This window comes from Bubalus bubalis, chromosome 5, assembly GCF_019923935.1.
Source record: "Bubalus bubalis isolate 160015118507 breed Murrah chromosome 5, NDDB_SH_1, whole genome shotgun sequence".
NCBI classification, from domain to species: domain Eukaryota; kingdom Metazoa; phylum Chordata; class Mammalia; order Artiodactyla; family Bovidae; genus Bubalus; species Bubalus bubalis.
Window position 1 is genome coordinate 105,451,097 of NC_059161.1, and position 21,071 is coordinate 105,472,167.

A 21,071-nucleotide genomic window follows, 5' to 3' on the forward strand; every position below is an offset into this window, starting at 1 on the left:
TTTGGTGCTCTATAAGCTGAAGACAAAGATAAATGAGACTGGGTTTTTCTAGATGAGAGCCATGCAAAGGCTAAACAGGAAATACAGAGGACCTTCAGGTCTACCTGGACACAGATCTCTCCACTCAAGGTACACTTGCAGATCTCCCTGGTCCATTGTTCAAGAATCTGCCTACCAATGCAGGGGACACGGGTTCGATCCCTAGTCTGGAAAGATTCCACATTCACAGGAAACTGGGTCCATGTGCCGCAACCACCAAGCCCACCCTCTGGAGCCCGTGAGCCGCAACTCCCGAGCCCATGTGCTGCAGCTGCTGAAGCCAGCTCACTGTAGAGCCTGTGCTCCGCAACAAGAAAAGCCACCACGATGAGAAGCCCTCGTATCACAGCTAGAGAGTAGCCCCTGCTCATCACAACTGGAGAAAGTCCACACAAGCAACGAAGATCCAGCACAGCCAAAAATAAGTAAACGATTGAACGAAGTTTTTAAAAAAAGGTACCTTTGCAAAACACCTAGTAGAAACAGAGGAGCCTGCAGACTCTACTAGAGAGGGTAGTCCTGAAGAAAGCAGAAAATACTCTACTAGAACAAACAGAGGAACCAAGATCACAATGAAATGCCAGCACACGAAGGGAAAGAAGGGAAGGGCAGCCATCTGTTAAAAATCTCGTTCATGGGCTTAAAAGCAATGAAGTTAACAATCAGCCTCTTGGCTCTTCATTTTTCTTATTAGTAAAATGAAAACATCCTATAAAGTTCAGGGGTTATATATAGTACCTGGCACACAGAAGGTGTGTGATATACATTGGCCCCTACTCCATCATCCATCGAGAGCTGCGGAGCGGGCATATGTTTCTCTTGCATGAGTAAGCATCCTTTGGTAACTGTGAGCTCACAGTCCCCGCTTTATCCTGATGAGGACCTATATTGATCAAAAGTGAGATCGCAAAAGAAGGAGTACCACATGGTCAGCCTGAGAATTGATCCTGTCAGTCAGAGACCCCAGAGCAAGGCCTGGGATGGAGGAGACCCTCGTTAAAAATTTGTTGACTTGAAATAATTAAAAATGCAGTCTCTTTGCAGCTCAGATTAATGGAGACTTTCCCTTGGTTGGATACGTGGGGCTGATCTGAGTAAGGCCAAAGCGGCTGCGTTGATGATGCTCACCAATGAAGAGCCCTGTGAAGGGCAGGATGTCTGTTCCAACAGAAGGATAGAAGGGAATGGGATACAGTGCATACTGTTACTCCGCACCAGGCTCTGAACTGGGTTTTATATGTGCATCCTATCCCATTTAATCTGGGCAACACCATCACTATTATGAGAACGGTGTGGAAGGGTCTAGCAGTATTGCGCATGTCACCTCATTCAATCAGTCACCGCAACTCCAGGCGTTAATATTCTCATCTGTAGATGAGGGAAGCCCGCTCCCCAGAGAAGAAAGTGAGAACAGAAGAGGTCCCCTCGGGGCCTGCGCTATTGTCAGACCCCCCACATCTTGCCTCCCAATGTGAACATTTACCACCATCTGTCTTGGGTTAGACTTAACTACTGAGCACAGCTCAGCCTCCCCCTTGGGCCTGGAGCAATTCTCCAGGGCAAGAATTGGAAGGCTGTGGGAGTGGGGTTTTCCTAAAGCCCAGGGAATTACATTCCAGAGGCTGCCACATACTCTGCTGAAACACTCAGCCGGCCCTGGTCTGGGGGTGGCCTGGAGGCCTGAGACAGTCTAAGGGCAGTGAGCGGTGCCAAGAGGCAAGAGGGCAAACTGGCAAAGGATGGACAGACATCAGCTATTTCAGACAGTGTCACACAGGCTGGAGCCCGGGAGCTGGCCTTGACTCTCTGGCGCCTCCATGCCCCCTGGTCAGGCGGAGTTTTAGGAGAGAGTCTCTCTGACCCCATGTCCCCATTCCCGAGGCCTTGGACTTACCCAGAGCTGCGTCACCCGTCCCTGGGCTCTGAGAGCTCCTGGCCTGAGCCCACCCCCACCCGTCTTGAATCTCCAGCCAACCCACCCCCAAACAAGGCACCACTCTTACAGAACTAGCCCAGCACCCATTATGTCTTCATGGCTTTGTTCTTGACCTCGGTCTGCCTGGCTGCTTGCTTATCCTTCAAGGCTCAGCTCATGGGTCCTGAAGGTACTATAGCTGCTGCTGGTGGGGGACACCACACACAGCGCTGAGTGCTCTGTCCATGCAGCCGGCAGACTCTGGGCCAAGTTCACGGGCATGAACTCACTGAAGCCACACAAGAGCTCTGAGACGGGCCCGGGAACGTGCTCCCAGGCACCGAGCCCAGAGCAGAGCAGCCAGGCTGGCCTTCGTGCCACGGTCCCCAGCTCACAGTGCACCCTCGTCTCCATTCACTGTCCTCTTGGAAGGCACTGCTGCTTCCCTTCTCCGGAGCTCCCCGCCCTGACACTGACCTGTCACCTGCCTGTTCTGTGAGCATCCTCAGGGATGCTCTGCGTCTCATTCATTTCCCTCAGCCTTCCTGTCTTCGGCACAGTCTCTGGTACACAACAAACTCCATAAACACTTTTAAAATGGCATTTTACTGCCTTTTGCCTGGAGCCTCCCCAGAAGGCAGGCCCCAGGAAGGGTTTCCAGGTCCAGGGGAGCCCGTGTGTGGGAGGATGTCGCTGAGGATGGGCGAGCAGGCAGCGGGCAGTCCCTTCAGAAGGCTTTCTTCTCTCCAAAGCACCCACTTTCATTCACTTCTCCCCTTCCTTCCCTGCAGGATTCTGCGGTCGGGGGTGGGAGTGGGAAGGGATCAAATCTCAAAGCAAGCTAGGAATTTCCCAAGCAGTCGGGGCCCAGTTTTCCTGAGAAGACAAGGCACCCCTCTCCCCCTTTTCCCCCCTCTCTTCCCCATAAATTACTGAGCCAACATTTGCTCTTATGAGTAACGGTCTGAGCTGCCCATGTCAAAGTTGGACCACACTTCATTTCTCCACGGGGCTGTTCTCCAGGAAATCTTTTTTGCGTTCTGTCCTCTGCCTGCTAAATCTATCGTCTCTGACACCGACAGTGGCGTGAGCAGGCTTGGGAAGCTGGAGAATTTCTCTACTCTCACCATGTCCTGAGCTCAATTGTTCTTTCTCCTCTGATTAAACGGCCTGCTCAGCTGCCTACAAGGGCTGAGTGATTGCCCACACTCAGTAAATCAAGCAAGTCTGCGGTGTGGGGAAGAAGACGTGCTCAAAAGCGATGCCGCCCCAGCCACTGGGGACAGACAACTCATCTTGGTAGCCAGGGCCATCAGTCCGCAGCGCCGCCCGGGTCAGATGACATCACAGCCAGGTGAGGAGAGCTGGCGTGTGCTCAGAGACACTTCAGGAAATGAATCCTGCCCGCTGCACGACCCCCTGTGCTCGCTCACTCTGCCCAGGGAAACAGGGGTCACAGGGTTTGCCTATGATTTTTTATGATCACCAAGGAAAATATCAGAAGGGGCCAAGTATTCCTGGTTTCTGTGCATTCATACACTGCTAAGACTTGTATAAATCACCAAGGGAAATGAGGAAACACCAAGGGAAGCAGGGAGGAACAGAGAGGCTGAAAGACTGGGACCTGGCCCAGTTCCACCAGTAGCACACTGGGCTACCCCGGGCCCATGGCTTCACGCTGGGGCACCATTGCAATTTGTTTTTGTTTGGTTTTTTGACATCACATGACTTGCAAAATCTCAGTTCCCTAACCAGGAATTGAACCTGTGCCCTCCCCACTGAAAGTAAAGAGTTCTAACCACTGGCTCGGCAGGGAGGTCCCTGGATTTTTGATGTGTGAGTGTGTATAAAAGGAATGCAGGGCATTAGGGACAAGTGGTTTGTCCAAGGCCCTACAGATCTGTCTAGAGAGCAGTCTCCACCTTTCCATGGCAGTTCAGCCTCCCGAACATCACTGAGACCTGACCAGTGTCCGACGGGAGACCTGGAACTCCCAAGCCTTCCAGGAACCCCAAAACCAAGATCACTTCAGAGGGATCAACCTGGAGAAACAAGAGCCCACCTTTTTGAGTCTCAGAGGTACCTGCCACAACCGCTGGACCCTATCATGTCCCTATCAGGACAGCCTCACCTAAAACTGTTTCTCTTGGCTCCAGCATGCATTTTGGCCAAAAGGAGTATTTTGGCTTCCTTTCCTATCAGTTTGCCAGGAACAACAGCCTGTCAAGGTGACTTCAGGTCTGGCCTGGAAAGACCAAGAGAAACATTTAGCAGAGAAGAAAGAGCCCGGCTGTATCCTATGCTGACTTGATGAGAAACGCTTCCCTCATTTGTCCCAAGACGGTCTCTGAAGGAAGGAAGAGAGGAACAGGGCACCTTCGCTCCCGTCCCCACGGCGTATGGCCTTGGCACTTTCTTTCCCTTGCACTGTCGATGTCCAGCTCGCTGGGATTGAGGGAGGCACAGGTTTGGAATAAATAGAGCCACGGAAAGGAAGACCATGTGGCCAGGGCATCAAGCTCAAGGGGCTTCAAGCTGAAGCGCATCTTCTTTCAGAGGCCTGTGACTGCTCTTGTTTCACTGAAGGTCCCTGTAGCCTTTAGTCAGTGAGTATCGATTGGTCACTTACTATGGAACAGGCACTGTGCTAGCCAATGCAGACAGGGGAGCCCCTAAGACAGACTGCACTTCGACCTTTAAGAACTGGTAACAGGCATGGGCTCTGTCCGTTTCTCATAACCAATGTACTGAAACAATCTGAAAAGATGTTTTGTATGGACGCCTGGTTTGATTTTATACACACATCATATATTTGTAATAATTCTGGTGCAACGCTGTCAGTGCTATTACAGGTATGTCGAAGACGATCAGAGCCCAGAAGAAAGAATCACTGGCTCTGCTTGGATAGAATCGGGGAAGGCTTCCTGGAGGAGGTGACCTGGCAAGCAGTGATGGGAAAAGCAACACAGGGTGCTGTGCATGAGAAGGATGCACGGAAGCATAAAACGCCCCGTGTGGTTAAATGTCTGTGTTTCCCCCACCCCTGAAAAACCATATGGTGAAGCCCTAGTCACCAATGTGATAGTATTAGGAGGTGGGGCCTCTGGAAGTTAAATGGATTTGAAGAGGTCCCAAGGGTGGGGCCCTCCAAATGGGATTAAGGTCCTTAGAAGAAGAGGAAGACACTCCAGACCTGCTTCTCTCTGCTTTGGGAGGACCAGAGCAAGCCAGTAAGGGGTGCTCACCAGAACATGACCATGCTGGTACTTTGATCATAAACTTCCAGCCTCCAGAACTATGAGAAGCAGATGTCTGTTATTGAGGTCACTCAGCCTATGGTCATCGCAGCTGGAGCGAAGACATGCCATGACATTTCTATGGAGGGGTAAGGAATTCAGTGAGGATGGGTTCCTCAGCTTCAGAGGGGTGAAGTCTCCCAGCAGGCATGTGTGGCATCTGTTGATGGAGTAACCCCTGACACCCAGCAGGGAAGACTGCCATCATCGAAAAGCCAACTCTGAAGACATGCCTGCTCACAGCCCCGTGTTCTCTCCTGCACTCGACTTCTGGCCAGGCCACATTCAAAGAGGAGCCAACCACTACACTCTCCACTCTCTCAGTCTTGAATAACACCAGCTCTGAGTAGTAAACCAATAAAATGATTCTTTGAGTTAGAAGCAATCAGAACCACCACATCACACCCTGTATGTGCCACTAGGTGGAGCTATGCATTGCACTGAAAAGAAATACCAGAGGCTAAATTGATTTTCTCTTAAGTGTTCTGTAAATAGAATGACTGCCTAATACAGTTGGTGGTGGCAAGTTATATAAGCCCAGAGTCCTGTGAGGGTAGGCATGAAGGACAGACCATTCACAAAATATTTGTTAAATTCCTACTTGTGCTAGAATCTGAGACAAATCATGGGTACTGCCTATCTTCTGGGGGCTCCATGGGTGGCAGAGGACAGACACACACACACACATTGTGCATGACGGTTCTCGAGTATCCTGGACTCTCCCAGGTGATCCTCAGGGTCTGTGTCTAATTCTCAAATGAAAACTTGTTCTTAGTTCATTTGGCAGAAATGAAAGTCGCTCAGTCGTGTCCGACTCTTTGCGACCCCATGGACTATACAGTCCATGCAATTCTCGAGGCCAGAATACTGGAGTGGGTAGCCTTTCCCTTCTCCAGGGCAACTTTTCGACCCAGGAATCAAACCAGGGTCTCCTGCATTGCAGGCAGATTCTTTACCAATTGAACTATGAGGGAAGCCCTCATTTGGCATAGGCAAGTTTAAATCTCAAATCTGCCTGCCTCTCAAGACCATACTCTTTCCTCAACACATTCCCACTCAAACACTTCCTGTGCAAAGCAAAAGGTTCAAGCGCAAGGTTGGGTGTGGATCAAGGCCACCAGAAATGAGGCAGAGCTGGCTCTGCCTGAGGGAGTCTAGGAGTGTACCACAGAGGAGGTTTTTCTGTTTTGAAAAGGCAGATAAGCTTGAGGGGACAGAAATTCCAGGGAGACAGAGACAAGTCCTATGGCACAATGCTTTGCAAATGCAGGAGACGACCTTGGGTAACAAATGGCACAAGCCGGATACTGGGGCGTACAGGGCACCTGAGGACCGACGTGGCCAGGGTGGAGGCTGGAAGGGCGGCTGAGGGAAAGACCATCAGCAGCCTCCTTGTTAAGAAGTTGACATTTGGCAATGGGAAGCCATCAAAGGCTCTTAGAGAAATTTCTGATGTTGAATTTAAATGGTCTTTTCTTTTTTCCAGGAAGGGAGGTATATTCATAGTATGGAACATTATTACAACTCAATGACTCCTTTGAAAAGAAAAAAAAAAATCTTTCCAAACATATGGACTCTAAGTCTGTCCCTTTAATTTCCCTCTGTACCATATGGTGCTCTGAAGTTTGAGAAGATGAGTAGATGGATCGACTTCACAGACCAAATCTTAGTAAGAGACATCTACGTCTGTTACTTTTAATTCCTTTTCCACTAACCACAGCTGAATTCCAATTTATCAGTCTAATAAAATGAAGTGGTGAGGTCAGGCGGTTTCTTGTAAAGTACTTAGACATGCCTGGCACATGCTAAGTGCAATAGAAGGGTTTAGTAAGTACACGCACACAGAGACCAAAGGCGTGTGCCGTTAGTTCCTTAGTAAACTCCATGGAAATCAAGTAACGTCAGCCCCGCCTTAGGGAAACCCTAATGGTACACAGGTGCATATGCGTTTATTCCAGGAGCGACAAGGAGCTGGAGACATCAAAAAACAGCTCTTCGACCAAGCTGAGGTCCAGCGTCATTTTAAAAACAAAGGCCATGGGTTTTCCGAAACTAGAATTTACTTCCACATCAGTCTTACTAAATAAACTTGCTGTAAACTTTTACAAGAACTTTCCTCAAAGAGCCGCCACACTGATTTATATAATACTCATGCATCAAGGCTGCTTCCACTAAGTCAAGCAAACATCTGGGTGAAAACTGTAGTCATTTCACGGTTCCCAAGTGCTGGGATCTTTGAGGCTGATATGACATCTGAGCACTGTCTGAAACTGTGTATCTTCATCAGATGTTTGCCATTAATTAGATAAAACCTCAAAGAGAAATCTAACTGCAGAAGGTTAGAAACGAAATTCACTGTAGTGCTTCAAGGCTTCGGGAAGCTAAATAAGGAGCTTCAGTGTCACAGAGTTCAGCAGTGGTAGAGCAGGGTTCAATCTTACCTGATATTTGTCTGTTTTCTTTCCACTACACCAGCTGCCTCAGCAATCTGGCTAATTGGGCAGATTCTGAAGCACAGACTAAAGGGCTGGTCCTTCAATATCTACAGCCTTGTCGTGTTCATAAAAGGAAAAAGAACTGACTGCAAAGGACATTAAATGGTGTGCCCTGAGCTCTGCATATAAAGGCAAGCAGGGAACTGAACCTCAAAGGAGAAACTCACACGCACTTCCACAGGGTGGAGTCGTGCTTCACTAGTGCTCTAGAATGTCAAGACTAGGAGGAGTGTGAGATGCCATCTGGGCCGCCTCTCTTCACTGTGCAGGTAAGTCTCTACATTAAAAGTAACTGGTGGGGGGAGAGGGAGGGAGTTGGAAACAGACCAGCGTGCTCCAATTTCAATAATTGCGTGGTTTGCTTACATTTCCACACTTGTATCTACACTTGCTCTAAGTGCTATCTCACTTGCTAAAAATGTAAGCTTCCCAAAGCAGGAAGTGAAACGTAAACATTTGTGCTTTTTAGCAGGGATAACGGCTCTGGTTTGAATAGCTAAAGAGACTAGGAATGTCTCACTGTAACATCGCTAAGGTTCAGTTTAGGGTGTTTCAATGTCGCCACCTTGTGGAAACTGTTGGAAGTACATGAAAATAAACATTTCACTTATTAAAAGACTGACCTGACAAGAGAATAAATATTTCTTTAAATAAGAAAATCTCAAAATAATCCCAAAATGTTTGGTTGTATATCACAGTGGGAAGTGATAAAGATAACCTTGACACCATGCTGAATACCAATGGTCTTCTAAACAATAAGAATTAAAATAATTATTAAATAAATTTAACTATAAATTATTTTAATTTTAATAAAAATTTAATTGTAAATTATTAAAATAATTTAAAAGATTAAATTATATGCAATTGTAGTAATACGCATATATTACTGTTTTCATGGGCTTCCTAGGTGGCGCTATAGTGGTAAAGAACTCACCTGCCAACGCTTGAGACAAGAGAGACGTGGGTCAAGCCCTGGGTTGGGGAGATCCCCCTGGAGGAGGGCATGGCAACACACTCTAGTCTTCTTGTCTGAAAAATCCCATGGACAGAGGAGCCTGGCGGGCTACAGTCCATAGGATCGAAGTTGGACACGACTGAAGTGACTTGGCACGTATGCTTACGTACACTGTTTTCCTGTTCACGTAAAACTAGAGACACAAAATGACGCTCTAAGTTTACGGAATCATTTGATTTACCATTAACTTTCCCAGCTATGAGAGCAGCAGAAAGCTGTCGCACTGTAAGAGCTTGGTGGTGCCTGTCTTCCAAGATTTCACCGTGGGATGGTTCTAAAAGTAACAGGCAGAAAGCCAAAGTACCCCATCTCTAAGCTTTAAATAAAAGACTTCTGGACAGACAGGTATAACTAAGTAAATCAGTTCTGAAAGAAACTCAAGTAGCTGTGCTATTTCAACACAGCAATGAAATCCTGGAGAAGAGGGGCCGGTACACTGGTTAAGGAGCTGCGTTCAGGAGCACTAGCCCTGAGCCCTGCCTCTTAACTACTCAACTTGGGCAAGTGGTTTAACCTTCCTGAGCCTCACTTTACTCCTCCATAAGATGGGGATTTATGATATTACCTACTTCAAAGGATTGCTGTGAGGGAAGAAGATAATATATATAAAGCACAATGCTTGGCACATAGTGGGAGAATGAGTTATTATTAAGAAAATACTGACTCACCCACGGGGTTCTTGATCACTACATTCAGGAAAATGAACGGCATGATCATCATGCCTGATTTTTATTATCTGTAATTTTACCTGTTAGAATGTTAGCGGACGGAAAGATCTTGAAGGACTTCTGGGCAAGCCAGGTTAACAGATGAAGGGATCACGGGCAAGTGGGGTAAACGGATGCTTGTTCAGCTTCCCCGGGGATCTGCAAGTGGGGCAAATGCAGGAAGCCAAGCCTCGGGCCACACAGGGTCACGGCCCGGCTCAGACATCATCTCCTCCCCTTATCTTCGCATGATACAGGGAGGTTGGGCTTGCTCCTTCATCCATGCAGCCGCGTGCTCGCCAGTTCAGCAAAGTTTATACACTCCTACATGTACAAGGCACTGGGGATTCAGTGGTGGGCAAGCCAGATTCTCCCGCTGCATCATGGCACTTACTGCTGTAAGCAGGAGCAGGCGGAGAGACAATAAAATACAAACCCATCCTCAGAATAATCATATGGACGAAGGAGCCTGGCGGGCTACACCCCGTGGGGTTGCAAAGAATCAGACACGAGTGAGTGAAACACACACCCAGGATAATTTTTAACACTGATAAGCTTCCAAATGAGTATAAATACAGTGATGGAGAATAGGCCTGGGACAAGTCACATACAGGACTTGAAGTTGAAAGGTCAAGGAGGACCCTTCAAAGAGATGCTGGCAGAGCAGCCAGAAGGAACCAGTATAGAGATCTGGGCGACAGGACCGAGGCAGAGAAACAGTGCAAAGGCCCTGAGGCAGGGAAGAGCTGGATGAGAAGGAACACAAAAACCAGCTGCAGCAGAAGCAAGGAGAATGGAGAACAACCAGCCCTCAGAGGCAGGTACTGACCTGCCTCCTGAGAAACCTATATACAGATCAGGAAACAACAGTTAGAACTGGACCCGGAACAACAGACTGGTTCCAAATAGGAAAAGGAGTACGTCAAGGCTGTATATTGTCACCCTGCTTATTTAACTTATATGCAGAGTACATCATGAGAAACGCTGGGCTGGAAGAAACACAAGCTGGAATCAAGATTGCCAGGAGAAATATCAATCACCTCAGATATGCAGATGACACCACCCTTATGGCAGAAAGTGAAGAGGAACTAAAAAGCCTCTTGATGAAAGTGAAAGAGGAGAGGGAAAAAGTTGGCTTAAAGCGCAACATTCAGAAAACGAAGATCATGGCATCTGGTCCCATCACTTCATGGGAAATAGATGGGGAAACAGTGGAAACAGTGTCAGACTTTATTTTGGGGGGCTCCAAAATCACTGCAGATGGTGACTGTAGCCATGAAATTAAAAGACGCTTACTCCTTGGAAGGAAAATTATGACCAACCTAGATAGCATATTAAAAAGTAGAGACATTACTTTGCCAACAAAGGCTATGGTTTTTCCAGTGGTCATGTATGGATGTGAGAGTTGGACTGTGAAGAAAGCTGAGCACCGAAGAATTGATGCTTTTGAACTGTGGTGTTGGAGAAGACTCTTGAGAGTCCCTTGGACTGCAAGGAGATCCAACCAGTCCATTCTAAAGGAGATCAGTCCTGGGTGTTCTTTGGAAGGAATGATGCTAAAGCTGAAACTCCAGTACTTTGGACACCTCATGCGAAGAGTTGACTCATTGGAAAAGACTCTGATGCTGGGAGGGATTGGGGGCAGGAGGAGAAGGGGATGACAGAGGATGAGATGGCTGGATGGCATCACCGACTCGATGGACATGAGTTTGAGTGAACTCCGGGAGTTGGTGATGGACAGGGAGGCCTGGAGTGCTGCGATTCATGGGGTTGCAAAGAGTTGGACACGACTGAGTGACTGAACTGAACTGAACTGAAGGGCCAGACCCACCAGGCTCAGGGGTCTGGATTCTACCCATGAGGTTTGTTAAAGGACTGACACAGTACGGTTTGGAGCCTGGCTGGGACCGCCCAGCAAGTTACCGCCAGGCCTGGACTGCAGTCCAGGTCGTGTGTCTCTCGGCCCAGAAGGCTCCCCTCCACAGCACACAGCCTGCGACATGGACAGGACATGAGGAGGGCAGTCTGCTCTCCCCCAGAGAACGTTGGGCTTCTCTGGTGGCTCAGACAGTAAAGAATCTGCCTGCAGTGCAGGAGACCTGGGTTCAATCCCTGCATCAGAAAGACCCCGGGTGAAGGAAATGGCAACCCACTGCAGTATTCTTACCTGGAGAACTCCATAGACAGAGGAGCCTGGCGGGCTACAGTCCATGGGGTCGCAAAGAGTCAGACATGACTGAGTGATGAACACCTCACTCCAGAGAACGTTAGGAAGTCCCACAGAAGAGAAGGCAGGTGCCAGGCCGCCACTCCATGAGAAGAGCAGCGGCCCAGGTACTCACCCGCTGGTGATGTCGTCCGCCCGCATGTTCTTGCTCAGCACGTCCCCGTCGCTCATGTAGCCAGGCGCGTCCATGCTGATGGCCTCCAGGTCCATCTCATCTCCCGCCTTGTCCGAGACATCCACGTGGCAGACGCTGCTGCCCCTGGAGGCCAGCTGCCTCCGCAGGGGGGCAGAGTACACGTAGCGGCCCGACTCGGTGTTGATGAAGCGGCTGGCGTTGGCTCGGGGAGGGTACCCATTGCCCATGGAGGGGGCGTCTCCCGCCTGCAGCCGGGGGCTGGACTGGCCGAGCCTCCAGGCCAGGGGAGTGGGTCTGCCCGTCAAGCTGAGGATACTGCGCCCACTGATCTCCGTGGTGACATTGGTGTCAAACGTGGTTTCCAACGTGCTAGAGACATAAAACCGGCCTTGCGTGAGACCCCGATGTGCCCAGCGGTCTTTGCGCTTACATCCTCTTTAATTTTCTTTTCTAGAACTATGAAATACTTCCCATCTACAAAATAGGATCAAAAAATAAGGTACCAACGTACCACCCAGTGTAGTTCTGCTGTTAAAAATGACAAGATGAAGCTGCAAGTCTGAGTGACATTGCGAAAAGCCTAGTGGAGACTTCTCCCCTAAAACACGGTACAAGATACCCACGACCAGTTACTTCATTTTTTAATATTTACTTTTATTCACTTATTTGCTGGTGCCGAGTCACAGCTGCAGCACGAGGGATCTTTAGTTGCGCCATGTGGAATCGAGTTTCCTGACCAGGGATCGAACCTGAGCCCCCTGCATTGGCAGCATGGAGTCCCACCAGGGCAGTCCCCCAGTTACTTTAAAGAAATGATCTTAACCAGTCTTCTTTGTAACCCAGCAAAGGACAGAGACCATGCTGGACGGATAACGATGGGACACAGAGCCCGCCCGCTTGTCCTTGGATGGTGCCTTTCATCTCTTCCTTCCTAAAGGCGGGAGGTACCCGTCCTCCCCGGGGTCCTAAGACATTTCACGTCCTCAGCTCTCTCCAGACCGAGCAGGTGGGGAGGGCCCTGATTTTCTCACTCTGTAACATGCATTTCCCCCACACATTTGCTTCTCTCCTCTTTTGTCCAAAATGACAATTAAACTTTGGGGGCAAAAGACCAGAAATGAGAGATGAATGCAGGGCTGGTGACGCATGAAACTAGCTGGGTCTGAATCTGCCAGGAAACTGAGCTCATCCCGGGTTTAGGTGGGCTTCCCAGGTGGCAGTAGTGGTAAAGAACCTGCCTGCTAATGCAGGAGACATAAGAGACGTGGATTCAATCCCTGCTCAGGAAGATCCCCTGGAGGAGGGCATGGCAACCCACTCCAGTATTCTTTCCTAGAGAATTCCATGGACAGCAGAGCCTGGTGGGCTACAGTCCATGGGGTAGCAAAGAGTTGGACAAGACAGAAGCGACTTCACATGCACACAAGGTTTAGGCCCTGGTCTTTAAGAACCCATGGTGCTTAATCCTGTTCTGCCAAAGCTGCAGGCAGAGGGGGAGCCCAGCGAACTCCTGCTGTGTTCATTTATCAAAAAGACTGAAACTGGAGAAGCAAAGGAGACCTCCCTGACCAGGGAGCTTACAGGGGTAACTAGGCCTTTACCTTGATCATCAAGGCCAAACACAAACCGTAAAACCTGGTTCTGCCCAAATCATGAAGGATGCCTAGGGCTGCATCCTCTTCACCTTCTCGCTCAACAGTGAAAAGAAGCTGATAAATGTTTCCAACGTAATCCTAGAGTTCATCCAACGAAACCGTGGTTTAAACATGATCCTCCGCTTTTATAAATATTTCCGTACGTGCTTTATACACGTGCCTGACTAACAACATTACAGAGTGCTGGGGATCAGAAGAGAGGGCAGGAATGTGAGTTACTCATTTTATCACATAGGTCAAGTACAGTTCACCTGCTCATTTTAACAGCCCAATATCATTTTGGAAAATGCAAGCAAAGGGAAATTTCAACGCAGCTGGTCTGCCACATCCTCTGTGGAATGGATTGAGCAACCTTCTGCTTTGGGAAGGAATCCGTCTCTATGCATTTTTGCTCCTGACACTTCTGCATGCCATCTGGTATGCTCAGTGAATTTCAGCACATTGGCAATCCAGGTTATTTACTCCATTATTAACTAAATCACGTATGTGGCTAGGGCGGGAACACACCACGGCAGGAGCAGCCATGTGATAATCAAGTTACCAGCCGACTCAGGGAAGTGATTCACGCTCCAGGTACCTGTGTGTAACCTGAGTTCCCCGTAAACTGGACATGGTCTCCTCCAAATTCTGCCGCAGATCAGCAATATTCTTCACCGTCCGCAGTCGCCGAGCCTCGGGATCCTCCCCTGGAGAGACAAAGGTGAAGACTGTTTAAGTTCTCAGGTAGATGGGGAGATTCATGGGAACAGCAGTCGTGTCCATGACCATAACCATGCTGCCTGCTCGGGACCTGGCTCATCACACACCCTCAAGAAGGATTTGAGAGTGAATGAATGGATGGAGGAATACCCAAAGGAAGGCGTTAAACCTAAATAGAGAAGTCTGTCATCTCCCTGCAGGTCCCTCCAGCAATAGGTGAGGTCTAGCTTATGAGACAAAGACAGAGTCTGAGATAGTAAACACATTTCCACACTGTCTCCCATAAAGACAGACACATGCTAGGTCTGAGCCCTGCCCACAGAAGTGGGAAAGGCCTTTTGCTTTCTCCTCCATAGTAGGCGCTGCTATCTACTGACCCAACATTACTTATTTATATATTTTTGGCTGTGCTGGGTTTTCACTGCAGCTCAGGCTTTCTCCAGTTGTGGTGAGCAGGGGCCACTCTGTGGTGCTGTGCAGGCTTCTCACTGCCGTGACTTTTCTTATCATGGAGCACAGGCTTCAGTAGCTGTGGTTCCTGGGCTTCGTTGCTCTGAGGCATGTGGGGTCTTCCTCTGGGAAGGGATCAAACCCGTGTCTCTTGCACTGGCAGGCAGATTCTTTAGCACTGAGCCACCAAGGAAGCCCTGATGCAACATTATAGACGGCTCATTTGTAGTGGCTAAAAGATCTGCACCTATTGATCATTAATATTTCTACAGAGAGCGGTTTGCCTTCTTGGCCCGATTTGTTACGTCATCTCGAATTCTGGCTCCTCTCTTCCCTGGCTGAGTGGTCACGAGGAAGGTGCAGACCCTCTCTGCCCTTCGGATGCCACGGTCCTAATCCAAGACAGCGACAGTGCTGGTCTCAGAGGGCTGTCTCGGGACTGAACGAAGATCCCGAAGTGCAGCGCCCACCTGATCACGCCAGCTGGTGCTGCCGAGTGGGGAGCGTTGGAGAAGAGTCAGGCTTCTCTCTGGGGGACAAGGGACTTCCATTCCTGTGCAACATTTCCCACTAAATGTTCCCAACAATTCCCACCTCTCCACTGGTCTGGAGAGGTGAAGCTGGCACAAACATCCCAGGAGAAAGAGGCCACATACAAGCTAGGAAGCCACACCCCCTCTCAGAGAAGCCTCGGCCTGGGGGTGTCTGGCCATTCTGTCTTGTTTGGGCTTATGGTGGGGGAGAGGAAAAGTTGAATAACTACAATAGTGATGAGAGGAATCACACATCTTTCCCTCAGAGTAATTCCAGGAGAGCTGAGAAGACCACCATCAAGGGTCTTTTAAAGCTGATGACTATTTCAAGTACTGAGCAATATTTCTAAATTAAGCTCCATACAGAATATGGTGCACACGGGCCACAGCAAGTGGGGTTTAAGCAGACACCAAGTGGAACTTCCAGCAAGTGTCATCAACAGGGCAACAGGCAGCGAAGAAAAAGCATAGAATTAACTCTCCTTCTGAGACAGATGACCACTTCTTAGGTTATTCTCAACACGGTGGTGCCTGGAGGGTGGGTTCAATGATTGATTCTATGAAGAAATTCGCTATAGCAAACTCTCTGGCCTTGAAAAGTCAGTGTTTTCAATTTTCTCCCCGCTCCTAACCAAGAGAAATTTGAAAGGCATTTTTCCCTTATCTGAAAACTAGTCAGACCTGCATTTCCCACCCAGTTCTTTAAAGTACATACGAACGTCCATGTTTTTAAACGAAAGCAGTGATGAATGTCTACTTTACCTTCCCCTAATGGCTTTGGAGGAATGTAATTGCATCTATCCACGGGGCCATCAATTAAATATCTTTCACTGCCAGTTTGGCCACATTTTATCTGTGTAAAGGCTGCCAAAAAAAGGTACTGATCTTTTGGATGGCTCCAGGCCCTGCAGGGAACATTTATTATGAAGCTAAGTCTAGGCACCAGTTTTCCAATTACCTTCATTAATTAACTTAATCGTGCACAACAGTATAATAACTATATTTACAGGCACACCTTGTTCTATTGTGCTTTGCTGATACTGTGATCTTTACAGATGGAAGGTTTGTGGCAACCCTGCTCCGACCGCGTCTGTGGGCGCCGTTTTTCCACCGGCACTCGCTCACTCCGGCTCTCTGTGTCGCACTTCGGTGATTCTGCCAATATTTCCAACCCTCCACCAGCGACAAGACTATGACTCACTGAAGGTTCAGACGACGGTTGGCATTTTTTTAGCAATGAAGTATTTTTCAATTAAGTACGTTGTTCAAAATAGTACGTTGTTTTTTTAGACATAATGTTACTGTATACTTAATAGACTAGAATATAGCAGAAACACACGGCTTTTCATGTCGCTCAGTCGTGTCCGACTCTTTGGCAACCCTGTGGACTGTGGCCAGCCAGGCAGTTCTGTCCATGGGATTTCCCAGGCAAGAATACTAGAGTGGGTAGCCATTTCCTTCTCCAGGGCATCAAGCCTGGGATTGAACCTACACCTCCTGCATCGGCAGGTGGGTTCTTAACCCTCTGAGCCACCAGAGAAGTGCACTGGAAAACCAAAAAACATCTGTGTGACTTGCCTTCTTGCAGTCTTTACTTCACTGCAGTGGTCTGGAACCAAACTGGCAATGTCTCTGAGGCAGGTCTGTATATGTCCACGTCCCTACTGACGTCTTAATGACACATTTGCCTGTGTTAAGTCTCCTAAGACAAAGGTCTTTGACACAGAGTTGTAACTCACCTTTGTTCGTGGTAACCCCCACACAAATCTAGATATGCTCAAGAAATATTTATTGCCCCAAAAATGTTTGGTCAGTGTAGGGTGAAAGAGAAAGGACAGATTTTGCACTCCAACAGATAAAGGTTTGCACAGTGGCATTGCCACTTATTAGCCACTTGACCTTGGACAAATCACTTATCCTCTCTGAATGTCATCTGTAAAATGGGGATAAAAGTCCTTCCCTTAGGTTAGAAGGATCAGATGAGATGACACGTGATATCCCTAAGCAACTGATCAAATAGTCCCATAAACGTCCATCCCTAAATACATCCATTTGTTGTCATTTCAAGGAACTGGCTGTAGATAAGCTGGATTCAACCTCATACTTACAAGCTACGACGTAGTGTCTTCATAAAATTATTCACCGTACAGCCACACACATGATACAACCACACACATGAGTTTCACCACTTAAATGCAGGGCTCATTGAATCTGAATGCACTGTTTCCCCCGAGGAGTCCCACTGGGAAATATATGCTCCCCTCAAAGATTCCAAGGGCAATGTAGACGCACAGACTAGTAATCCACCTGCCTTGCTCAGGTGATGATGTTCTAAACTGCCCATTCTGCATGCTAGAAGATGGGCTCAGTACAAGATCTCCATCACAACTCATTGTCTGAACAAAATAAACACACAGCGTGCCCCAAGGGAAATGACTGGGCCCTTGAAGCCCATCTACTATGAACCATTCTATGTTTACCCGTGACTCTCCTCACCTGCCCAGGGCAGTCCCCTCCCCAAGCCAGGCATTACGATGGAGAGAACAGCACGTTCTGATCACACAGAGCAGATGTGAGGATGGCAGGGTGTTAACATGAGGAACACGGATGGGACTAGGAGTTTTTACTTAGAAGAGGGAGGCTAGGGGACATGCTGCTGTAGGAAAGGAATGGAAACTGTCCGTGAGCTTCAGGAGGCTGGTTATGTCCAGTGATTTAGAAATGGAAGGATAAAAGACTCCATTACCAGGTAAAGCCAGCTAGGTATGGAAGGGCTGCCTCATGAAGGAATAGCTTTTCCATCACAAGAAGTATTCCAGCAGAGGCTGAAAGACAACTCGTCAGTGAATGACAGAAGGGATTCATGGACTGGATAAGGAGTGGATGTGGTTCCTCCTAACGCTACAATCCGAGCTGCTTATCTCACCTGTCACTGTGTGAATGGTAGAGCACCATGGGACAGTCCACCTACTTGCATGAGTAAGGGGAAAGAACTAAGTAACAGATCAAAGAGTCTCATAAATGGCAATTCCTGGACACACACATTTGTGGTCATTTCAAGGGATTGGCTGTAGATAAGCTGAATTCAACCTCATACACGCACGCTACTGTGTGATGTCTCCGCAAAACTATTCACACACATGACACAGCCACGCGTGTGAGTTTCACTGCTTAAATGTAAAGACAAGTTATCCCAATTCAGGAAGTTTCCTTAGCAACTAAAACCCTTCGACTTCACACCTAAGAGCGCTTGATTAGCCATGACTGGCTGAACAGTTCTGGTCCCCAAACCCACAGACAGCATCTCAAGCTTTCTGAGCTCTCACTTGGTTGCTGTCCTAATGCACAGGAGACATGAGGAGGAAAAGAAAAAGGCTGAAAAGATCACAGGCTGCCATCTGTCCCTCTGAAATTTAAGTGTTATGTGGAATGGTCTCTGGCTGCCACCTTCACTTCTCAGATGTAAATTTCACTGAGCCCCTGGGTCTGACATGAATCCACACTCCTCCACAAGACACATGTCTGACCCATGCCAGCTGCTGGATCACTGGCCTGGCTCTTTTGATGTGTGCACATATGAACACGATCTGGAATGTGTGTGGAGACCTGAGCAGTCATTAACCCCCATACCCTTCTCCTGAGAGCTGACCCTTTTCCTGCACCATCCAGGTTCTCACATGTAAGGGAGCTAAAACCTGAGAAAGAAGGAAACGTAAAATCAATCCCAAATGTAGGGCCCCAAACCACTGCAAGATGGATCACTTACAAATGGCTGGAAACTTCTCTATTTCCTCAACGTGCCCAGCCAGCAGAGCCAGAGGGAAAGAGCTAAACCTCTTAGATCCTCTGAAATGAACACTCAGAGTTAATGGTCAAATGGGTGGACGAGTCGATCATACAGGCTGCATACCAACTCCACTGCTGTACCATGGCTATTCAAATGGGGCGGTCACAGATACTTAGTTTAATAAATGGATTTTAAACATGGATTTAGTTTTTAACCCAACCCAGGAAGTGGTATGATATTCAAAGAATAACACAGCCACTGCTCAATATGTGGCTTGCCACTCACTTCCCTGATTAGAAGTTGCTGGGACCCAGGGCACAGAGCTGGGAACAGGGATAAGCACAGGGAAAGCGGTGGCCCAGAATGCACTGCAGCAGGAATTCAATTCTGATGCTACTTCTGTGTCTTTAAATGAACACTGTGACGGTATAACGCTAATAAATATTTGTGGAATTAACTGTATGACAATTGCAGATTTTATGTTTTTATATGATATCACATCCTTTAATTATCATTCCTGTCAAAAAGCGTTAGTCGCTCAGTTGTGTCTGACGCTTTGCGACCCTGTGGACTGTAGCCCGCCAGGCTCCTCTGTCCATCGAATTCTCCAAGCAAGAATACTGGAGTGGGTTGCCATTCCCTTCTCCAGGGGATCTTCCCAAACTGGAGAATCAAACCCCGGTCTCGCACATTGCAGGCAGATTCCTTAACACCATCTGAATGCTTAGGGAAGCCGCTCCTTGCTAGGTTACATTTAAATAAAATTTAGACTTTTGTTTTTGGTAAAAGAAATATGCTGAAATCTTCTTTCCAACTGTCTGAGGATGCTCAGAACAATTTTCAATCAGTGCTTCAAGAAAGGAAATTTGAAAAAAGTCAAAACATTTTAGAGTTCTAACTCTTTTTGGAAAGCAACTCTATCTGAAGTCTGAAGAAGGAGATTCAAGGTGAAGTGTCCCAAGCCCAGAGCCCCCACATGAGTGGGGTGGAGCATGGCTTAAAGCAGAGTTCACCAACAGGTAAAAGACTTTTTATAGTCTGGGAAGGAGGGAATAGACTGTGAGAGAGAGAAGAGGGGGAAAAAAAGGAAGCAGGAAGACAGAAAATCAGTTTGGCTCATCAATCAAAGCAACAGTGAAGCAACTTCACGACCAGCTGGGTTCGGCACTTTCAGCGGTGGTTGCTTGGGAGGCCTCACCTCCCAGAGACAGGGAAGTTCCAGGGCTCTGTACTCACCAGTGAGTTCCTCCAGGGCAGGCTGTCCACTCTTGGTGTAGTGGCTGGGCTCCATGGTCACACCCCCTGAGCTGGATTCGGCAGTAACATTCCCTTCGGTGTCTGTCTGGGACCTTCACACACAAACCAGAGCAGACATACTTGTCACAAGCAGTAACTACCCCATCTGGACCACTGTGTTCCGATCACAACCCCCGTGAGCCCCTTCTTTGGTGAGAAGCTTTAGAACAGAGCAGACCAGCAGACAGACTCTAAATAATTCATCGATGCACATGGAGCGATGTCCCAGAAACAGAGAGAGCCACCGAAGTGTAAAAGATGAAATATTCATCACCCAAATGGAGGGTCTGCAATCCTTCACTGGGGAACGCGTCTCTGCGTCCCCTTTGGGGAGCTAGATCTAGCCAGCGAAAGGCTGGCAAGTACCCGGCGGTTTAGATCATTTAACCTGTGCCAAAGAGCCACTTCTAAGTAACCAGCGATGCCAGCAAGCCAAGCATGAAGATGATTCCACTGGCAGCCCCGTGCGCCACCCCCGCCCCCCGCCCAGATCCTCCTGACACGGCTGTCTCTGGAGAGGTGACTGTACAACCCGCCAGGAGTGGGTGCCAAGCAGGTGTGTTTGCCCTCCAGGTCTGATTCAGAGCTCAGATCTCCTGAGATGAAAGGTCTCACTGATCATTATTTCAACACTTGACTGAAATCTGTACTTCCCCAAACCTTCTCCATGCCCTTATTTGTCAAGCAAATCGAGACAATCAAGCAATGTGCTCTAGCCACAATTACCTCTGCTTATTCAGGCGTGCCAGGCAAATATAATTACATTCGGATACATAACCCTGGGTGTAATGTTATTCATTCATCGGCATCCTCAGCTAATT

The 21,071-nt window shown here is 48.2% G+C and overlaps 1 protein-coding gene across 13 annotated transcripts in view; it reads right to left on the bottom strand.

Moving 5' to 3' along the window:
* The window catches only part of NAV2 (neuron navigator 2), a 771,667-nt gene that overhangs the window by 150,545 nt on the left and 600,051 nt on the right, over positions 1-21,071 (bottom strand). For all 13 annotated transcript variants that reach the window (XM_044943486.2, XM_044943484.2, XM_044943482.2 and 10 more), the window contains 3 exons: positions 20,191-20,303; positions 14,063-14,171; positions 11,810-12,199 (listed from right to left, as the gene is read on the bottom strand). In XM_044943486.2, the coding sequence (XP_044799421.2) occupies positions 11,810-12,199; positions 14,063-14,171; positions 20,191-20,303 (612 nt within the window). The remainder of the gene's footprint in view (positions 1-11,809; positions 12,200-14,062; positions 14,172-20,190; positions 20,304-21,071) is intronic.